A 22,222-nucleotide genomic window follows, 5' to 3' on the forward strand; every position below is an offset into this window, starting at 1 on the left:
ATGTTAATTTTATCACCCTTGTTGCCACCTCCTTTCCCAGGAACAGACAGAGAAGGGAACTGAGGGGCTCTTGAGTATGGGTTGGCCCCTCCCCCAGAAACCAGTAAGCTGCTGTAGGACAGTTCCTGCTAGAGTTGTCTCCATTCTGTAGTTCACTGTTTTGAGCAGCAGAAGCTGCAGACAGCTGCCTTTGCCTCTTCTCTTCCTGAACAGCAGAGGCTACTGAAAGCCCAACCAGTAGCAAAGGAGGGATCTTGAATGAGAAAAAAACAAAAGGAAGGAGGGGAATTGGATCAATATTGTTCAGAAGTTGAAGGGTTGCCTTTACCTTTTAGCTTGAGTCTGAGTGCACTTTAAAAAAAGCAGTTTCTCTCCTCCAGTTATATTGCTTACAAATATATTAAATTAAACAAATAAGAATAAAATAGTATTTGTCTTAGGATCTGAAACCATTGTAAGTCAAGTGTAAGTCAAAAGCCATGCTTCTCCACTGATAGTTTGTCTTCACAAAGTTCTCAAAAACAAGAACAAAACACTAAATAAGGATAGGAGTGCTACTAAAAACATCAACCAAAATATGGTCTTCCACCATCAAAAACCAAACCACATTTCTCCTAAGAGGCAGGAGGATATATCCCTCTCCAATACTGAGTTTAGCTCTGAGCAAGCAGAGAGCAGAAAAAAAAACAGACAAGCATGGCCCATCCACAAATGTTGACATCAAAGAAACTGTTTTGGAGCTGAGCTCCATGAAGGCTAAATTCAAGCAGTAGTTACAGATCTTAAAAATGGATGCACGATGGAAGAAGTAGTAGACCAAATGAATGAGCAAAGTACCACTGTCACATAGGTAGCTGACATCATCTTCCTTTCCAAATGCAAACAGATGGACATCGTAACAAAACACTTTAGATAAGCTATTACCAGCAGGAGAGTGGGGTGGGGGGAGAGAAAACCTTTTATAGTGGTAAACACCCATTTTTTCCATGGTTTGTATGTATAAGAACATCTTCTGTATCTTCCACAGTATGCATCCAATGAAGTGAGCTGTAGCTCACGAAAGCTTATACTCAAATAAATTGGTTAGTCTCTAAGGTGCCACAAGTACTCCTTTTCTTTTTGCGAATACAGACTAACACGGCTGTTACTCTGAAACCAGGATTAAAACAAAACAAACAGAAGATGAAGGGACTTGGAGCTGAAACTCAAAGACCTACATAAAAAAACAACACAAACAGCAAATGAAAAATAAAGATGTCCCTGAAGCGACCCTACTGTACTTGTAGAGGTTCTATTTAAATAAATTCTAGTCAGAGAAGAAAAAAAATCTATATTCAAGCCTATTGTGCTTTCTTCCACCAGACCACATCAGGAGTCTGCCCCACAGAGAATCAAACATCTGTCTCCATTAGTATGCCAACAAGAATCAAACCATAAGAAAAACCAAGGAATAAAGGATCCTTTAATGGTCCAAGGGTACAGAATTGCAAGAAACTGGTCCATCAAATTTAACCTTTAAAATAAGGCAAGTTCTCTGCTGCATTGTGTCACACACCAGTGAGATTTTCCTTGAAATTGTGCTTCTCACATAAACCACATCTATTTGAGCAAAAATATTGTTTCTCTTTCCCTCAGGGCAAATACTTCTTCAATAACAGTTGACTGTTTTAATACAGGTAATGATTCCCTCCACTACTACTAACACAGAGCTAGTATCAAAGAGTTGAATACAGACTATTTCCAGTGCCTTCTTTTCCTTTTGTCACAGATAATGAAACCTTTATGAGCTCAGCTGCTTGCTTATGCGTTGAGCAACACCAGAGCTCGCGTGACATGGAGGCAGGATAGCAATAAAATAAATTGGCTACGCTCATAGTACAAAATTAGGAGTGATGCGACATTTTCTGTAGAAATAACATCACTGCTTCAGCTCGGAAAACTACCACTTGACCATCATTCACATGGAAGCTGAACTGACTTGTAAAACAAAAAATGGTTCCCACTTTTCAAATAAAAAAAGTCACCCGATATAGCTGAGTTTTAAAACTAACAAAACTGGTTAGTTGGATACCACCAAAGAAAATGAGGGGAAATGGCTATAAATTTCACCCTTCCGCCAGATTAAGGGATTATAGTATAGTATTGTTATTTTGCATAACAAACCTGACTTTTGTTGACAGAACTGCGTAGTGTAGACAAGGCCTTACAGAAAATCTTACCTCAGTTTATTCAGCAAATAGTTGGAATCACTTAATATGTTGCAAATGTGTGAAAAATTGTGAATGAAAATACATCTTTTAATTGAAATTCTCATTTTTTTTAAAGCCTGCTTATGGGGGTCAGTCACTTCAGCAAGCAGTCAGTCACCAGGTAGATTAGCAATCTTGTCAAAAAGATTGCAAATCCAGTGCTCATTTTGCTTTGAATGTGTATTTTACAGTCATAAGAACTATTTTGTAAATACTAGAATTGGTTAAAAATTTTGTTCAAATTTTCCCAAACACCGACTGCAGAAAAATTTCATTTTTTCAAAACTGGCAGTTATTCTACAAAAAAAGTCTAAATGTTTTGGGTTATTGGTTGTTTAGTCATTCTGCCTTTCCTCCTTTTTAATGGAAAAAAGACAGGGGGACTCAAACATTGGAAAACAATTTGTTTTTCAGGGTCCTGATTTTTTGTTTTGTTTTGAAGTGGAAAATTTTCACATTTTCCATGAAACATACTTATTTTCCAACCAGAGAATCATGTTACAAGGAGGGCTGCAGTACAAAGTTTGCAGTTGCCATGCTTCCTTTTGACTCTCTCAGGGTATATCTACACTGCAATAAAACACTTGTGGCTATGTCGACATAATAAAACTATCTTGATGAGCGGCATAGAGCTTTATGTGACAAAGTTAGAGAGAGGCAGCTTCAGTGTAGACAGTGCGCTTACTTATGTAGCCTTAAGTGGCCTTCAGGACGTGTCCCACAGTGCTCATCATGACCGCTCTGGTAAGCTGTTTCTACTCCTTTGCCCTGCAGCCAGGTACACAGGCATGCGCCCCTCCCCCTTTAAAGCCCCAGGAATTTTGGAAATTCCACTTCCTGTATGCTCAGCGTGGACAGCTCACATCGTATCTTCCCAGCTAACCATGCCAGCTTTCTGCACCAAATGTGCTCCCACCTGGAGTACACCAAAGTTGCTGGATTGGTTGGATCTGCAGGGAGAGGAGGCTGTGTAGTCACAGCTCCAATCCAGTCATAGGAACTTTGACACATACAAGCAGATTGCTCCTGGTATTGATGAGAAGGGGGCATGAAAGGGACACACAGAAGTGCCGTGCTAAGATCAAGGAGCTGAGACAGGCATACCAGAAGACAAGGGAGGCCAACGGTCACTCTGGTGTGGCACTGAAACCATGCTGCTTCTACAAGGACATGTTTTGAGAAGGGATGCAATCGTCTGATCAGGCCAATAGCGAGCACAGACCATGGAGAGAGACAATAAATGAAAAACTAGAAATGGATAGCCAGGAGAGGAAACGGGGAAGAAGCGGATAATAGAGGGTCAGGAGCGGATGATAAAGCTCACGGAGGACCAATCATAGATGCTCAGGTCCCTGATAGCACTGCAGTTGGAACACATGCATGCTTGACTCTCCTGCAGCCCATAAAGAACGGCATTCCATGCCCTCCCCAAACTTCCCACACACATTCCTTGCACATTTCTGGCCCATCACAGTACCCCTTGTACTCCAAGCCTAGGGACATTTTCGGTAACAACAGCTGGACTTACACACAGCTGTGAGATCCTTATTTCAGAGAGTGTTGCTCACGGTCATGAACCCTGTAAGAAATGTTAATATGTGTATTACTGTTTAATAAAAATTTAGTCTTACAAAGACAGTGAAGATTTATTTGGGACCTACATGGGGGTGTGGGCAGAAATTCATACACAGTGGCAATCAGCACATTTGCAGACTACAATTAATTTTCAAGCAGGAATCGTTATTCTAGGTGGCAAGTAAATAATGCCTGTCTGAATGCATTACAGAAAGACACATGACTGGGGCTCATTGCCAAAATGCTGCTTCAGAGACTCCCTGATTCGAATAGCCCCCTGTTGAGACCCTCTAATAGCCCTGATATCTGGCTGCTCAAAATCAGCTGCCAGGCAATCCACCTCAGTGCTCCACTCCTCTGGAAACTTTTCCTCCTTGGCTTCACAAATGTTATGCAGAGCACAGCAGGCTGCTATGACCATGGGAATATTTTCCTCATTGAGGTTCAGTCTGCCAAAAAGGCAGCGCCAGAGACCACTTAAAGCGCCAAACACATATTCTATGGTCATTCTGTTGCTGCTGAAGCGCTCCTTGCTGCCGTCAAGGTTTCCGATGTAAGGCTTCATGAACCACAGAAGTAACAGGTATGCTAGGTCTCCCAGGATCACTATGGGCATTTCCACATTCCCTATTGGAATCTTCTGCTCCAGAAAGAAAGTCCCTGCATGCAGCTTTCCATACAGGCCAGCGTTATTGAAGATGGATGCATCACGCATCTTCCCTGACCACCCCGCATTGTAGTCAGTGAAATGACCCTGGTGTAGCCAGACAGCCAGCCCCCACCCCCCCCCTCAGACCAGCATTGCTGGAAACACAGGAGGAAGCAGGAACAGGGCACTTAACATATATTCCAGCACAGCCTTTGAAGCTGTGAAAGCACAGGTGTGCTGCTACAATGTGCCTCTGGGAACAGATACAACGATTAAGCTCACAGCAGGCAGAGGCCCTGTGACAGACATGGCTCTTAGCCCCTACTAAATAGCGTGATGCACACACACCAACATCCTAGGTGGGAAAATATTTACCCTGATAAAAGAAATGTCCAGTAGTCGAAACTTATTGTTTCTCTCCCTTGCAAGTGTAAACTACTCTTGCGAAAGCTGGCGTCACCCCGACAGACCAGCCTCAATTTGGCATAAGAAAGGAGAAAGAGAATAAAGGAGTACAGAGGTATAAGTAGGGGACCTACAGCACCATGATTTTTGAGTGCTTTTCACTATCTATCTGCTGGTCAGATAAGTGACAGCCTCCCAAGGCTTCTGCAGCTAAGAGGGTCCCTAAGCCTTGTCCCTTATTCGTCTTTCCGCGGAATTGAGTGACCGATCCTGGCTTGGCACCGCTGGAATCGAGAGATGCAAGGAGGGTAAGAAGCACCCACACCTGATCTCCTATCTTTAGTGTACACATATTTTGAAATAGAGCTCTATACTTTGTTTTCTTTCTTTGGGATTGTGGCTTCAGTTTTGTAACTTGTTTGTGTGTGTAACATCTCTACATTTAAATAAGTAGGCACTAGCAATTTTGTAACCACATGATTAGAATCTAGCTTAATAAATTTTGGTAACCATTTATGCATAAGCCTGACTTGTTTTCTCTGGTTTACTGTAAAGCAGCCAACACAATTAAAGAACCTCAGCCGTTTTGGCTCTAAAGCCTGGCCATTAGGTGAGAGTACTAAGAGCCTAGCGTTGAGTTGTGCCGCCTCCACGGGGCAAACTCTTGGGGCACCTGTCAGTCAATCCTGGCTGCCCGCTGCGAAGGAGCTCTGAGCTCTAGCAGTTAAAGTCACGGGTGGTTAGGACCTTGGGGCATCCATCAGCCTAGCCCGGGCTGCCTGCCGCGAAGGGACAGTGCGTCCTAGTGGTTAAAGTCACGGATGGTATAAACGGGCATAGCTGGCACCTCACCAAACATCCTTGGCCGTCGGCTAACACCTGGTAATCCACCAGCACCTGCAATACCATAGAGAAGTAGCCCTTTCACAAGATGGTCTGGGGCCAAAATTGGGATATGCATGCCATCTATCACCCTGCCGCAGTTAGGGAATCCCATTGCCACAACACCATCCAGTATTTCCCAAAAATTGCCCAGAGTCACAGTCCTTTGTAGCAGGAGACGATTAATGATCCTGCACACTTGCATCATCACAACACTTTCAGTGGGTTTCCGATCTTCAAACTGATTCACGACTAACCAATAGCAGACTGAAGTTGCCAGCAATCACCACATGCTTTTCCACTACTATGGCAGCTCTCATTTTGGTGTCCTGGCGCTGCAGGGCGGGGACAAGCTCTGCACGCTGTTCAAGGAAGGTGGCTTTGTGCATATAGAAGTTGTGCAGCACTGCTCGACATCCCACAGCCTGCATCACAATCTGATCCCACCACCCAGTGCTTGTTTCCTGAGCCCAATAGCGACAGTCCACCATGTGCAGCTGCTCCATGAATGTCAACATCAATCTTGAATTTTTTTCTTTCCATGGCACACAGCAGGGCAGGCAGTACGGATTCCTGTTCAGATTTGCAGCTCATGAAATTGTACCGAGTCAGCCACATTGTGTTCTTAACGCTCATCACAAGACTGGTGAGCAGTGCAGGATCTATACTTTCAGGCAGAGATGGTGGACGCAAGTTTACAGGGACAGTTGAAAAACAGCACAAAACGTAGTCAGAAGCCCATGGAATCATGGGACAGAGAAAATTGCATCATGGGGCAGTAATCCCACTCCCATGATACATTTTGATCCATTCCCACAACTCTTAGCAGAAGAAGGTGGTGATTTGCACAGTGGGATAGCTACCCATGGTATACTGCTCTCTCTGTTCGTACTAGAGCACCAACTGTGAATAAGCTCCGCTGACACAAGAAATATTGTGTGAACATGCACAAGCAATGTAATTACAGTGGTTTATGCTCATCAACGTAACTTAAGTCGAATTAACTCTGTAGTGTAGACATGGCCATAAGTCTCTCTCATGGAGTTTCCCTTTACCCTTCTCCATCACAAAGCAAGCACACCATAAATTAGTTGTAAAAATTCGCTTATATTGATTACACAAGAGAATCTAAAATTTAAGATGCACTCAACATTTCATATGCAAGTTTAGATTTGACACTTGAAATCTACTCACATCTGCAGTAGGTGTTTGATCTCTAAGATGACTTTTTATTGAATAATTACCTGGATTTAAACAGCACTCATGGTATGGATTTAAACTGCTCTTTATTTGTTGACATTTTCACCAGAGATTGCAATAAATTACATATGTTATTGAGTTTCATGACATTTCACAGCATGCTCAAACTGAGTTATTTTTACTAAGGAGATAAGATTAAAAAAACCTTTATTCTACCTGCATAATAATTTTAGTACAGGTTTATCAAACAACTAAGACTTGTTCAGGTCAGACAAATATTCTGTCATTGAAAGTCTTCGAACAGTTTCTTCAGTTAAACCACTCAAAATGATGGCAAAACAAGGATTATCTACTTCCCACATACGCCCTCCAATGAATGACACTACTCTACAATGTCAATAAAGGTACTGAGCAATTCAATGTACCTTTCTAAACTAGAATTATTTTAATTCACAACCAATCAATTTTAAAGATATTTATAAAAGTGTTTGGCATAAATTGCTTAACAATCATATCCAGATTATCAGTTAGGAAATTTCAGCAACCTTCCCTGAACATACCCAAAGCATTCAATATCATCAATACAAGAAAACCAAAACATATTACACAATGGAAGTTACACCAATGATAGGGTGACCCAGATTATTTTTTTCATTTTTGTCTCAGCTTCTTAGGCCTGGTCTACACTGGGAGGGAGGGGGGGGAGGGAATCGATCTAAGTTATATAACTTCAGCTACGTGAATAATGTAGCTGAAGTCAACATACTTAGATCTACTCACTGCAGTGTCTTCACTGTGGTCAGTTGACTGCTGCCACTCCCCCGGCGACTCTGCCTGCACCTCTCGGTGCCAATGGAGTACAGGAGTCAAAGGGAGAGTGCTCAGGGGTCGATTTATCACGTCTAGACTAGACACAATAAATTGACCACCACTAGATCGATTGCTGCCTGCCAATCTGGGGGTTAGTATAGACATATCCTTAGTTATATTGCGATAATTAGATTTAGCAGAAGTCATTCATTTCTCCTTCCTTTTTAAAAAATTCTCTTGTGTGATTGTTCATCACTGCATCATTATTTCTACCTCAGACACATTCCCCACTACCTTCACAATACTATATGTAGGAGTGGCAATCCCAAATCTGATTGTGACTCTAGATATACTAAACTGGAAGCCATAAATAAATAAAAAGGTCATCTGACAAAGAAGCCATAATTTGAGCTATTATGTGGGGATTCTAAGGTTTAGAACCAATCTTAAAATAGGACAAATTCATGTGAAGTACGTTACAGATCAGCATAAACTGATCTAATTTACATGCTGAAAGAGTGGAAGAGCAGAACTTTACCACAAAAAGCAACCAAGGACAGGTATAAGAAATAAAACCAAAGGAACTGCTCTCTTACACCGTCCTGTTGGTTGCATTTTCTGCTTCTACAGAACCTCACATTTCTCCCTCCTCAGTCATTTGCACTAATTTACCAATGCGTAATTTGCAAAGTCATTTATATAGCCTCTGAATTTGGCCCAAGGTTTCCAAGTCTGTGGAAACACTGTTCCAGTAGAAACTGCTGTGTTTTCCCTCTGATAAGTGAAGTGGTGAGAGCAAATAATGGATGTACCAACTGAGGTAATTAATCAAGCATTATTGCCAATAGCTTCTAGAAGGAACCACTTAGCCTCCTATCTCAAGAAGCTTAGCCTCCTATCTCAAGCGAACAAGTCCTGAAAAGCACTGTGTAGTTGAGGGAGGGAAAATGATGTAAAGTTAGACAAGGACTAATAAAGCAGGTCAAAACATACTAGTTTTAAGGTGTTTTCTAGCAGATTATAATTCTCATGTCTGGGGAGCTCAGCATCCAAAAATCTACCACATATTTTCACAGCATAACTTTCTTCTGATGATGATTATATTTTATATTCCTTGAAACTAAATGATATAAACAGATTTGACAAATTGGTTGCCCACCAGTTTTCTTTATTCACATCTGAGAAAGCTAAAACATCTGTTGTATAAGTCTAAACCATTAATTAAATTAAAATGTCTGTCAATACTATGTAATTCCAAAGAATCAAGCCTACTCAGCAATATAGTAAGTTCCAAAAAATTTTCAGCATTTAAAATGCCTGTCATTAAATTGCTTTTCACTAAGAGTATCTGTATTTCCCAGAATACTACAGGACAGGCCCAACAAGGAAAGTAACAGAACACCACTAACCATCACCTTCAGCCCCCAACTAAAACCTCTCCAACGCATCATCAAGGATCTACAACTTATCCTGAAGGACGACCCATCACCCTCACAGATCTTGGGAGACAGGCCAGTCCTTGCTTACAGACAGCCCCCCAACCTGAAGCAAATATTCAGCAGCAACTACTCACCACACAACAAAAACACTAACCCAGGAACCTATCCTTGCAACAAAGCCCATTGCCAACTTGGTCCGCATATCTATTCAAGGGACACCATCATAGGACCTAATCACATCAGCCACACCATCAAGGGCTCGTTCACCTGCACATCTACCAATGTGATATATGCCATCATGTGCCAGCAATGCCCCTCTGCCATGTACATTGGCCAAACTGGACAGTCTCTACGCAAAAGAATAAATGGACACAAATCAGACGTCAAGAATTATAACATTCAAAAACCAGTCGAAGAACACTTCAACCTCCCTAGTCACTCAATTACAGACCTAAAAGTCACAATTATTCAACAAAAAAACTTAAAAAAAAAAAAAAAAAAAAAAGACAGACTCCAAAGAGAAACTACAGAACTGAAATTAATTTGCAAACTGGACACCATTAAATTAGGCTTGTATAAAGACTGGGAGTGGATGAGTCATCAGACAAACTAAAAACTATTCCCCCATGCTAATTTCTTCCCCCACTGTCACTCACACCTTCTTGTCAACAGTCTGAAATGGGCCACCCGGATTATCATTACAAAAGGTTTTTTTTCCTCCTGCTGTTAATAGCCCACCTTAATTGATTAGTCTTGTTAGAGTTGGTATGGCAACACCCATTTTTCCATGTTCTCTGTATATATATGTATGTGTGTATATATCTTCCTACTGTATTTTCCACTGAATGTATCAATGAAGTGGGCTTTAGCCCACGAAAGCTTATGCCCAAATAAATGTGTTAGTCTCTAAGTTACCGCAAGTACTCCTCGTTGTTTTTGCTGATACAGACTAAGAAGGCTACCACTCTGAAACCTGTATTTCACAGTGAATCAGGTAGCTTTACTTGCCAAATTGCAAATGCACTTTAGCTGATCAGAATCTCCTTGAGGTACATGCTAATCAAACAATTGTACTATAAGTGCTGAAACTACTCCCCGAGGAGCAGCTAAGGAAATTGCTGACTATTGCAGGCTGTCAGAAGAAGCTGCTGGGGAGGGGTGTTAAGGCAAGGGAAGAGACTCTAAATCAGTGGTTCTCAATGGGGGGCGAGGGGGGAGGTTACATCAACTCATCTAGATATTCACCTAGTTTTACAATTGGCTACATAAAAAGCATTAGTGAAGTCAGTACAAACCAAAATTTCATGCAATGACCCGTTTATATTGCTCTATATACTATACAATAATTTCAATTGATTTATAATTGTATGGTAAAAATTAGAAAGTTATCCATTTTTCACTATTAGTGTGCTGTGACACTTTCGTATTTTTATGTCTGATTTTGTAAGCAAGTAGTTTTTAAGTGAGGTGAAACTTGGGGTACACAATACAAATCAGACTCCTAAAAGGGATACAGTAGCCTGGAAAGGTTGAGAACCACAACTCTAAATACATTAGCTCTGAGTTAAACATGGGAGTTTAATTTTTTAGACATTCAAGCAAGACATACACTTGCTTGATTTGGCTAAGAACTAGCCATTAGCTGAAATACAGTAATTTTTTTTTTAGCTAAAGTAATGCGTCCTGATTTGTATGATTGCAAAAATGTACCTATCTCCAACTCATCTTTCTTAAATTCTGGAGTTAAACTAGCAAGAACTAAAAGCTACGTGAACATCTAAAACAGCACCTTAGTCAGCAAAATCTCAAGTCACTTAAAACATACATCTCTTAAGGGCAAGTCTTCATTCTTTTGTAAATGATAGATTTCAACCTAAACTGCAAATGTTTTTGAGCAAAATAATAAAAATTAATATTCCAGCTCCACCCCTGCCAGACTAAATCATTATTTTTACTACTTGATAAGATTTCATCTTATTATTAATTATTTGAATGCCCAAGAGACCCAGTCTGGACCAGAACCCCATTGTGCTAGGGGCTGTACACACAGAACAAAAAGATGGTCCCTATCCTTTGTGGAGTAAAGATTGGAAAGAAAGGAGGAGAAAGAACTTTCTATAAGAAATCCTGAAAACGAACTGTCCTAAAATTCAGAATCAATTGCTTTCGTGCCAGTTAGTAGTTAATTTAATAAGGGTGCAAAACGATCACATTTTATTTTATAAGAAGTGAAACATGACACCAACCTTGGGTAGGTCATTTCAATCAAGTTACAGACCAGAATAAAAATTGGCTTACCAAGAACCACTAGTGACAAACTATGTTTGAATTTAGTTTTGCTATCCAGATTAAAAGATATTTTAGAGCTGTGTTTGAAATAAGCTTTAGTGAAAATCTGAGATACACTTCTGTCAAATACATCTGGCAAAGATCAAACAACCATACAAGTCAGATCCAAATTATACACCAGGCAACTGATTGAAGAAAAAAAATCAGAAACTGTACCTGAAAGGAAGGCTAATTTTTTCTTCAGAATAGGTAATATTACGGTAGCTTCCATTCTACTTCAGTTAACTTTCACAGCTCTGAAACACAAGAAATTAAGAGTGTCAACTTTGGGAAATCAATTACTGTGCTACACTAGAACAAGAGTTGGCTTGTGCCAGCACGGTTTTGTACTTACTTTTCAGAGAGCAGCACAGAACACTTTATAACCAAAATTGTGATGTAACATTTGAATTGCATTATGTTGCAAAACTGAAGAAAAACCCCAGATCAATGTCAATCATTTTTCCATTGTAAATCTTTTAAGTCACTATTATTTCTCTTTATTATCTGAAAGCGATTTAGGTTTTGTTATTATTTTAGCCTTAAATTTCATAGGCCCTACAAAGTTAAATTCATTTTATTTTCAACACACTAAAGACAAAACACAAACCCGAAGACATACATAGCTTAAATGCCCTTATTCAAGATGGGGAAAAAACATTAAAATAGAAGCAGTTTGTAAGTAGAACCCCTCTTATAATTTGTCATTCTTGTGTAACAGAATCGGTGTGACTAAACCTAGTGCTCCTGTTCACATTTTATAGGGTTTCTCTCAAAGAGCCAGGATTACGATAAAAAGAGTAATTATCTTCATATTGCATGTATGTTAATGCGTTACCAAATTAAGATCTCAATGCAGTTATCACCAAACTCAGACTGAAGAGACACATTTTGCAAACAATCTAATTAATCCTTTCTGTTGCTTCATCATCTTTTAATCTATTGTTTAATGTATAGGTGGAGATGTTTCTGCTTTTCTCCCCTACTTTCATGAATTCAGCCCAAATTCACAAAGCATATCAATGACAAAAACACATATTGCAGGGGAGAATTCACTCAGTTCTGCAGCATAGCAAACCTCTCACAATCCTAATAATTTACACATGCTGTTTCTGCTGGGCCATGGGAGATGATGCAATGTGATGGTTTAACCATCCAGTATACCTGACGGATTTTCTTCTTAATAATTTGAATGGACATTTCATAATAAACTGAAATTAGGACATAATAATAATAATAATAATAATAAACAAACTGAAATGTATCTGGCAACAGCAAACATGAATAGATACTTCTGTAGAGACCTTTCACATCTGCAAGAACATTTTGACAATACATGTTGCTTACTAAGGAGTCTGTTATACACACAGACCATTTTCCCCTCCCTACCATGCAGACTGACATAAAAACCAAACGGAACTGCCTTAAATGTACCAAGTTCATTAGTAGCTAAAATCCATTACGAGAAATAAATATCCACCATTGGGATAGATTATGGATACGTGAAGTCAGTGTTCTCTTCTCAATTGAAAATAAAAAGCCAAAGCTAACTGAAATACCTCTTCATTGAGGCAGTATGTATTGGGAAATTGCCTAATAACTAAAAGTCCGTTTTAACATAATGACAACTTTTCTCTGTTGCTGTAAGAAATCACCAAAACTTTCAGTCTACAGCTAACAAGAAGAAAAGTGACATCCTGAGAAGAATTTAGAACAAATTACATTCCAAAAACCAGGTAAAATGTAGTAATATATACAAAGATAAGCAAGTGAAGACAAATGACACAAATAAAAGTTCAAAGTGCGTAAAAGAAAGACAATGGACTTCAATCACTGTAATGTTGAGTCACCTAAACACTGGAAGGCAACAAACAAGAGTAACTCACTCTGGAACTATACTAATCCCACCAAACGCCACAAACACACACAGATCAAATAAAAAGAAAGAATGAATTTGGATTTAAGATAAACAGTCCAAGCTCTGCCAAAAGGAACTCAAGTTGACAATTAAAGAGTAAAAAATGTGTAGCATAACCATTATATTAAAAGTTGTACAAGAGAGTATTGGGTCTGCATCTAAATCTAAGCAAGTATCTTCTAAAAAGGCAACACTCATGGGAAAGATGACCGTTAAACACCAAGATGGCATGTGAGAAAGTGATAAAAATGTAGATTTCTGCAGGTTCCTAAAAAGGTGAAGAGGCATAGGAAAATTAGTCAACAAGACCAGAACTCTGTGTGCTGGGAAGCTTGAAGAAAAACTGAGTGACAAAGGGGTGTCAAACTTTGCTTCTCACTCAGTGACAATGATCAGTGTGAGACTACAAAGAGCTTTCAGCCCACAGAAAAGCTTTACAACAAGTATCTGCCAGGGCAAAACAACTTGAATCTTTTCTGGCATCAGGATAAAGGAATTATGCAAATAACAGCCCTTTCCACACCCTCAAATACTGAACACGCACTAAGTCTTTGTCTACGCTACACAGTGGTTAGCAACACAGCCGTATCGCTAAAAGTCGGGCAGTGTAAACGTGTTTGTCAGCACTTTTGTGGACAAAATACTTCCACCCCCTAGGAGTGGGGTTCACGTTGCTGACAGGAGCGTGGTTAGTCTCTAAGGTGCCACAAGTTCTCCTTTTCTTTTTTTTTCCTCCTGCCAACAACTAGCCGTTTACACTGCCACTTGCTGTGGCAAGTTTGTTTTTCAGCAGGGGGCTTTTTTAAGCACCTGTGAATGACAAAAGTTTTTTCGTTCAATTGGCAGTGCAAACAAAGCCCAAGTCATGAAGAACAGCAAAAGAAAGTAGGCATTTGAGACCAGATCATAGCTTCCATTATTTTTCACACAGAAGAGAGAAAAACTACAGAGAACTCTCTGAAATGGCCCAAATTTCAATAGAAGAAGAGGGATTGAGCCAATATAACATTGTCCCATGTCCTAAAGTTCAAAGGAAACACCTACATACTATTTCAACATGATTGGGCTTCACAATATTGGGGACATGGCTCAGGAAGGAGAAATAGAAGGCAGGGCAAGGGTAAAGCTCCAAACCACCATCAACTTCCATATGCATAGGGATTCTCCTGCTAAGACAACATTATCTTATGCCAACTTCCACTCTGTAACTCAAGACCTTATTTCCACCAAGGGTGGGGTTTTTTGGTTTATGCATTTTCAAGGAACCAGAAAGAGCACAGCTCAAGCATGTGCTAAAAACTAGTTACTTAAAATCTCAACTTTTAAAAATTAATATGTTAATTTTCTTCTGATTTGAGTTTTAATCTTCAAGGAAAGCAACCCATCAAGTTTGAATTTTCTAGCGTCATTCATTTTTAAGTTATCCAAGAGTGAAATATCTGATTGGAACATAAGAGGAAATTTTTTTCCATGCATGTGTAACTCAAAAAATGACGGAAATGATCTGACTCAGACTTTTTTTTAAAAGTTATCTTTGGGCTAAGAGAAATTTCAGCATAAAAAGATCTTGTTCGAAAAAGCTAGGAATGCATGAAAGACTTAACAGAAATAAGAAAATCAGCACCAGTGATAGCATGCACCACTTGAACACATTTTATACATAGATCTGTCACACCCACCCACCTCTATACAAATCTCTGTGTGGGGGGGTGGGTGCGCGCGCGCATACAAAACCAATCGTAGCCACTTCCCATCGTCAGTGGGGATTGAATCCGTAGCCTCAAACAGCACCAACAGTATCTGAGCTACCACCACCCACGCTAAAGGAGAACCTATTTAGTTGTGACAATACAAAGTTGTATAGTAAGCAGTGCCTGCCAGCAGGGGGAGCCATGATCACACCCACATCACTAGGTCAGTGCATTGTTTGTGTGTGCCTACAGGAAGGAAGAGGGGAAGAGAGAAAACATGATGGTACGGTGGGGGATTATAAAGGTTTTGCCAGCATGAATTTGGTACGGGTGTGTTACGAGTGATAAACCCACACAAGTAAAGCAGATTATCCTGAACAAGTGACAATCAATTTTTACTACCACACTACCATATGTTCGGTACATGCCACATTTTACAGAAAATATTTTAGAAATCTTTTCAAAAACTTTTTAATCCTCAGTCCAAAATACTTTGGCTTATAGATCTTATGCTTTATCAAATGGCCACTCTGATCTGGACACCATTTTTAAATTCACATGTAGATGCAAAACATGATGCTACAGTATATGTGACATACAGTGAGCAGGGGAAGCGGAGAAGAGCTAAATTTCCTTGTGCAAAATTACAAACTCTCCCTTTCATTACAGCAAAAATACTTCTTACTGCCAAATTAATTCAGTCATCAGGAACAAATGATCACACACCCAACAGAGGGTGGGGTGGTTTGATCACACCAGCAAGGAAAACCAACTCCTGGAGTCCCGAGAGGAGAAGGGAGGGGCAGGCTTGACTGCTCTGTGATCTTCCCCTCTCCCACTATCCAGAATGCAACTCACAAGTAGAGATCATAGTGGGGGGGATGGAAAACTACTGAATTCTCCACCTCTCCCTTCTGCTGTTGGGAGGCTGGGGGAAAGAAGGGAGAGTTGATTGTCTCACACCCTTCCCCTTCCTGTGTATGAAGCCCCTGGGGCCATGCAGCAACCATTTTGCTCTGGTTGCTGCTGCAGAAACAGCAGCTGCCTGAAAGAAGCCATATTGACAACACCTCTTTATATTCAAGCCTTTACACTCATTTGCAAACAATACGACCATGGTTAAGGTATGAAGCTGAGGGCCCCAGTTTCCTACAGTGCAGGAGTGGACAGTTACTAAGTAAATTAACTTACACCAATTGGTTCACTATCTGGAGAACTCTCTTTTGGCAGGAAGATGTGATTTGGGTGAACTCACTCACCTATTAGGAAGGTTTCCATAGATGGCAGAATGCCTGGGGAGTCCTGCTCACCCCTGAAAAAAAGAGACACAACCCAGAGGATGACATACCTGGAAATCAAATTGGTAGGTGTATCACGCCTAAGGAAAAACTGGACAAATTAGGTGTATTAATACAAGTGATTAAAGGGTTTTGGCAAAGTTACTCCAACACAGTTGCATGTAATTATGGGCTCTTTAAATTTTACCTCTAACCATGGTGGTCCTGGTAAGGGCTTTTGTGTACACTTAGTAGCAACCACCTTGGCAATTAAGGAGCCTCATTATTTTGACAAAGAAAAAAAGAGGGAATACTTGAGTGTGGGAGGCATTTTTTAAATAGTTTAAGGGAGTGATCTGAGTGGATGCCAGATTGAGATTTACAGGTACAACTGGATGCCACAGTGGGTGTTGGATCAGTAGAGGCTTTGGCCCCAGAGCAAGTTTTTGCAGGGCAGAGGCAATGCTGTTTAAGGCAGAATTTGCTGTGGCTTTTCAGCTCTTCTGGGGTTAGTGAAGTCCCTTCTGGAGCATCAACAGGCCGCTCCAAGCACACATTGGAACTGGAAGAGGTGCAGGTTAAATAATGGTCGATAAGCAGAAGCTGGGGGCCAGAACAGAGCTAAGAGAATGCCTAGATGAACAGTTATGCCCGACTAAATCCAGAGGAACATTTTCTGACTTGGTGTACGTAAGAACCAGCCTTTTATTACATTATACTGGGATGCCAGCTACTTGACCAGAGATCCATTTGCTACAGTATTAAGAAAGGTGTTAGCCTGCTTGGGGTGCAATACAGCAAGATTTGGTAAGAATTCCTTCAGGAATGACGTGGCAACATCTGCAGCTTTGAATACATTTGATTCACAGAGGGGTCCAGGTGACTGGGCTCTGGATAATATAATGTTATATAACCAATGCCCACTCTTCAGTGGGGACTAGCAAGGCAGAGGGATAATACAAGCAAACCCTCTGTCTGCTTGCAATTTTCAGGAGACACTGGAAACAAGATGGATTTGCTGCACTTGATGATAGTGCACTGAGCCCACAAGAGGGCAGGAGAACAGCAGGTGGATCACAGGTGAGCTTCAGGCTGCAACAGTCAGCTTTGGATGGTTTCAGGGGAGGGGCATGTTGTGGCACAAGCTAATGCCTTTCCTGCACTCCCTGATGGTAGAATCACATTCATCTAATGTCTTGATTATTTATTTAATAGAGAACGATCTTGGGGTTTATACTGGGGTGAATTTGAGTGTCAGAATTTAACAGGAACATGGGCTGGATTATCCACTAGTGGCTGGGCACCAAACGAGGTTTGGTTAGAGATGTTTGCAAAACAGGTATTTCAACTCTGCTAGTGTGAATCAGGCCTGGACCAATTGGTCACCTGTCTCTTTTGGTGAGATGACAACTACACACAGAAAAATCAAGTACGATCTTTCTCAGCTCTACAAGGAAGATGAGCACGTTGAACAGACACAAGGACCCACATATGACTGTGATAACTTAGACTGCACAAATGGATGGCAGACACCAGAAAGCTACTTACTGGTGCCCCCTGTGTGCAAATTAATCAAAGTCAGTCATTTTACAGCAACTAAAGCAGTGCTTAACTTGTACCATAGCTTGCCAAGGCTGAGCCCCGGCACTTCTAGGCTTGGCAGTTCATAGCCCCGGTACGTCTGGGCTTGCCATGTCAGTTACAAAAGTAAAACAAAAACAAAAACTGCTTGAGCCCCAGCATCTCTTTCATTACAAATTAAGCACTGAACTAAAGGCATCGGTTTTTTGACTGACTTTTTGGAAGGCATCTCTGTAGACACCTTTATGTAGATACACACACGGCTTTTTCTGACCAAAAAGATTTTGACTCCCCTCATTTTTAGGTTTCAAAGAAACAGTACATTTAAATAAGTGAACAATTAAGCGTTTGAGAGAAGAAATTGCATTTCATGCCTTGCCAGAGTTTGCAGAGTCTATTTGAGCTTTGTTGTGAAGAAATATTGTAGTGGCTATTTTTTTTTTAACCAAACTTTCTCCTCTCCGTTCCCCAAAGGACAATGTGTTTATCGATGCCCTTCTTTTGATGAACAAACCAACCTACATGCCAACAGCACTTTTTAGCAAAAGTGAACATGCACATTATTTTGCATTACTGCATATTATATTTAAATGTATTAGACAAATTAGGATTACCAAAACAGTATACACCTTAAATGCTGATTAGTCAATTCAGCAACATCACACTACTGTATGCTTCAGACAAAAGTTTCTTTTAAACAGAGCTCAGATCTTCACTCTTGTCTCTCCATTATAATTCATCTCATCCATTCCAATGCTAACTAGCGGACCTTAGTAAAAATCTTGTTTACAGCACATGTGCAAAGTTTCAAAAACGTTTTACCTCTCTCCTGATCAAGCAAGTTTCTCAAGAAAGGTTACTGTGATATATACTAAACAGCCATTTATTCTGTAAACAAAGAGGAGAACCTTTTATCATTTTGCCATACACTTCAATATTTGCAGAGAGAGAGAGAGAGAGAGAGAGTTTGAATCAGTGTTTGTTTGTTTATATGTATACATAACTAACAAACACCGATTCAAACTCTCTCTCTCTGCAAATAGGCAATATTTATTCTTTTGAGGCTGCAAAACCTCTATTATTAAAATACTTACTGGCTTTCAGAGATATAGTGGTATATTACTGTCCATAAGTTAAAATAGCTCCTTTGTTCAATACTTCCTGAAGCCAAAGGAAGTATTTCAGTTTATGAGAAAAACCTTTTCATCATTATTATTGACAATGCAAACCAGCCATTCTTTGTTTGAAATGCTATTGAAACGTTCAGTTACCTGTTTAATAAAGGCTTTAGGGTGCTCTCTATCTAATAGGAATAGTCTTAAGGACAGCTTATCAGGCTATTTCTTCCTTGCTCCCACCCCAGCAGGAATGGTTATAGCATCTTCCACCAAACCTTCACAGCATTAGGAGATTCTTGGGGAGGAATGAAGCTAAAAGTCCTTCCCTAACCCCAACCAGAAAAATATTTTGGGGGAGAGCAGGAGAGAGTCACTCTGCTCCCCACTGGGAGCTACAGCGACAGATGGCACCACACACTCCACTTATAGAAGGCCTAGCAGCTGCCATGACGACAACTATGGAGCACTACATGTACCATTGCCTTGGCAGCTCCCGTTTAAGGGCAGTTGTACACTAGGGAAATGCTAAAATATTTTGCCATGTGATAGGTTTTTTAAAAAGCTATATTAAATGCAAAGGAGCAAATATATTACTATAAATAAAAGTTACATTAGCATGAAGATTTAGCTACTGTAATACCCAAGTGGTTTAAGATATCAATCTTGTTTTTTTCTGAACTTTCCTATTTCAGATTTGTTTTCTTCCCACTCTGGTTGATTGTCATTTTTCCATCTATACTAGAGCAAATACAAGTCCAATCACTTGTTAAGGAGGGAGATTAAGTTCAGTAATTCTTCTAAAATGGCTGACCTATTGAAAAAAATTAAAAAAACTTGTTCCCTATGTTGTAATAAATTGGGCCTACAAATTTACTCTAGTGGTGAGTTCAACTGTAAGAAGTATGTAAAGATTCATAAGATATCACAATAACCTATAACAACCTATAACACAAGTTGCTGTGAAAAGATATGAAAGGGAGATAGAAATACTGAATTAGTCCAAACAAAAAAGCCTCCTAATAGAAGCCAAGGACTATATTCAGATCCTGCATGGTAAACAAGAGAAGTGTGGAATCGTAAATCAGTTAGGCCTACTTTCTGACGCACCAGTTTGGATGCACTGGTGGACAAAATAGTGAGGGGGTGGGCTATTCCACCCCCCACCATTCCCTTTGGGGGTCCTTAAAGAAAGAGACTTTTTGGGGGGGTGAAATTAGCTACTGGAGCAAACTTCAAAATCATAGGTACCACCCCCACAATCTCCTTCGATCCTGGGCCTTTTGTCACACTGATCCTGAGAAATGTCCTGACCAGACTGGGACCTAGATGACACCACCACCTCCTGCTGAATCCCAAATACCACCTGAGATGAAACAGGATCGAACTTAAACAGCAGCTCCAGCTCATCTCAGCTAACTTCTCTTTTCCCTAAATGGACAATTACTATCTGTGATGCCATCTAAGAGACTGTCAAACAAGGTAGGCGGCAGAAAGGGTTTCCTTCTAAAACATCTCTCCAGTTAAAGGGAAAGGGAACACAGGATGGTGTTAAAATGAAAGCCTTATTTAATACTTTACATTGCAAATGCTTCAATTGTTTTTCCCTCTTTTCTTTATCTTTAATAAAAGGTTAAAAACAATTTGTAATGGTGTGTTTGCCATGGTAATAAGCAAGCTGAGGTCTCTGTACACCAGACTCCAGTATTAAACAGTTACTTAACACTATTTAATACTGGACAATAACTGGGTTATGTTAACACCATTAGCCTCATACTCCATCTAAATTAATAAAACATTCAATAAACAAAAAAATAAGATGGATAATTTAAAAGTGCGTCAATAGAGCTTTTAAATTAAAATCAGAAAAGGGAATACTTTAAGCACAGAATACTTTACACATGCACACGCGCGTCAGTAGTTCTGGATAACATTTATCCCAGAATCTTAAAGGAATTAGCTCTGACATGCTGACAAATATTTCATAAGTGTTATGGAAAATTATAAAGAAACCATAGGACTGAGGAAATTCATCTATATCACTAACATTGGGGGTGGGGGAAGAACAATTCTGGCAATGACTGATCAGTAAAACTAAATTTTAGTTCCTAATAAAATAAAGAAATTTGGATTGGAGAGAAGGGACGGGATTAAAGACCTAAATGACAGTAGAACAATACATTACATTTATTTCATAAACCAGTTCTTGTCAATGTAACACTTTTCATCCAAGGATCCCAAAGTGCTTTACAAATTTGTCACAACACTTCTGGAATAGAGGCAAATATCATACCCCATTTTACAGATGGTGAAACTGAGGCACAGATTAGTTAAAGGGACTTGCCCAAGGTCATACACCATGTCAAATGACATGACCAGGAGCAGAACCTAGATCTCTGTACTCCCAACCTCTGATCTCCTCACCAGACCACATTCCCACATATCAGATGGCAAAATTGGGGGACGAAGGACATACGGTATAGCTAAAGAGCATCACAAAACTAATTCAAAATTACTTGGATAGGAATCATATGAGCATTGTCATATTGCCAAAAAACGGGCTGACTGACCATAAATAAGAGTGCTATCAAAAAGCAACATACTAAATTGTTTGGCGGTTCCCAGAGAGATGTGACACAGGTCTGCATTAGGCCCAGATTTCGCGTTTTCATTTAAAACACAAAAATGTTAACTGGGAAATATTGCAAATACCTTAAAAAAAAAAAAACAGGACAGAAAGTTTAGAAAACAACTACTAAATAAAATTCAACCTGGAAAAAACCACAAGCTTATACCTCTGGTGAAAATGTCTATTAAACAGAGACAATTCATGAGAGGGAGATATTTGCGCAACAGTGCTGAAAGAAGACTAGAGGAGACAGTGAACAAATTAGATACAAGCTGACAGTGTGATAAAGTGATTTTGGGCTGCAGATGAAAGAGACTTCAATCACAGACCCAGAGGAAACAGTCTATTTCCATACTATTTCTAGGCTCTGGTGAGATTGCACTTAGAACGCTACATACTGTCCAGGGCAATTCAGTCCTAAAAAGACATTTAAAAGTTGTAGAAAAGATAAGAAGCTGCAGAATTTGGCTTATG

At 40.0% G+C, this 22,222-nt stretch overlaps 1 protein-coding gene across 7 annotated transcripts in view; it reads right to left on the reverse strand.

Annotated features, from left to right (window-relative positions):
• Positions 1-22,222, reverse strand: part of SESTD1 (SEC14 and spectrin domain containing 1) — a 124,932-nt gene that overhangs the window by 85,685 nt on the left and 17,025 nt on the right. For 6 of the 7 annotated variants that reach the window (XM_073306035.1, XM_073306036.2, XM_073306040.2 and 3 more), the window contains one exon: positions 11,715-11,794. In XM_073306035.1, the coding sequence (XP_073162136.1) occupies positions 11,715-11,769 (55 nt within the window). In that variant the 5' untranslated portion in view covers positions 11,770-11,794. Of the gene's footprint in view, positions 1-11,714; positions 11,795-16,405; positions 16,459-22,222 lie in introns of all 7 variants that reach the window. The other variant, XM_073306039.2, reaches the window with a different exon arrangement.

This window comes from Lepidochelys kempii, chromosome 11, assembly GCF_965140285.1.
Source record: "Lepidochelys kempii isolate rLepKem1 chromosome 11, rLepKem1.hap1, whole genome shotgun sequence".
Taxonomy (NCBI): domain Eukaryota; kingdom Metazoa; phylum Chordata; order Testudines; family Cheloniidae; genus Lepidochelys; species Lepidochelys kempii.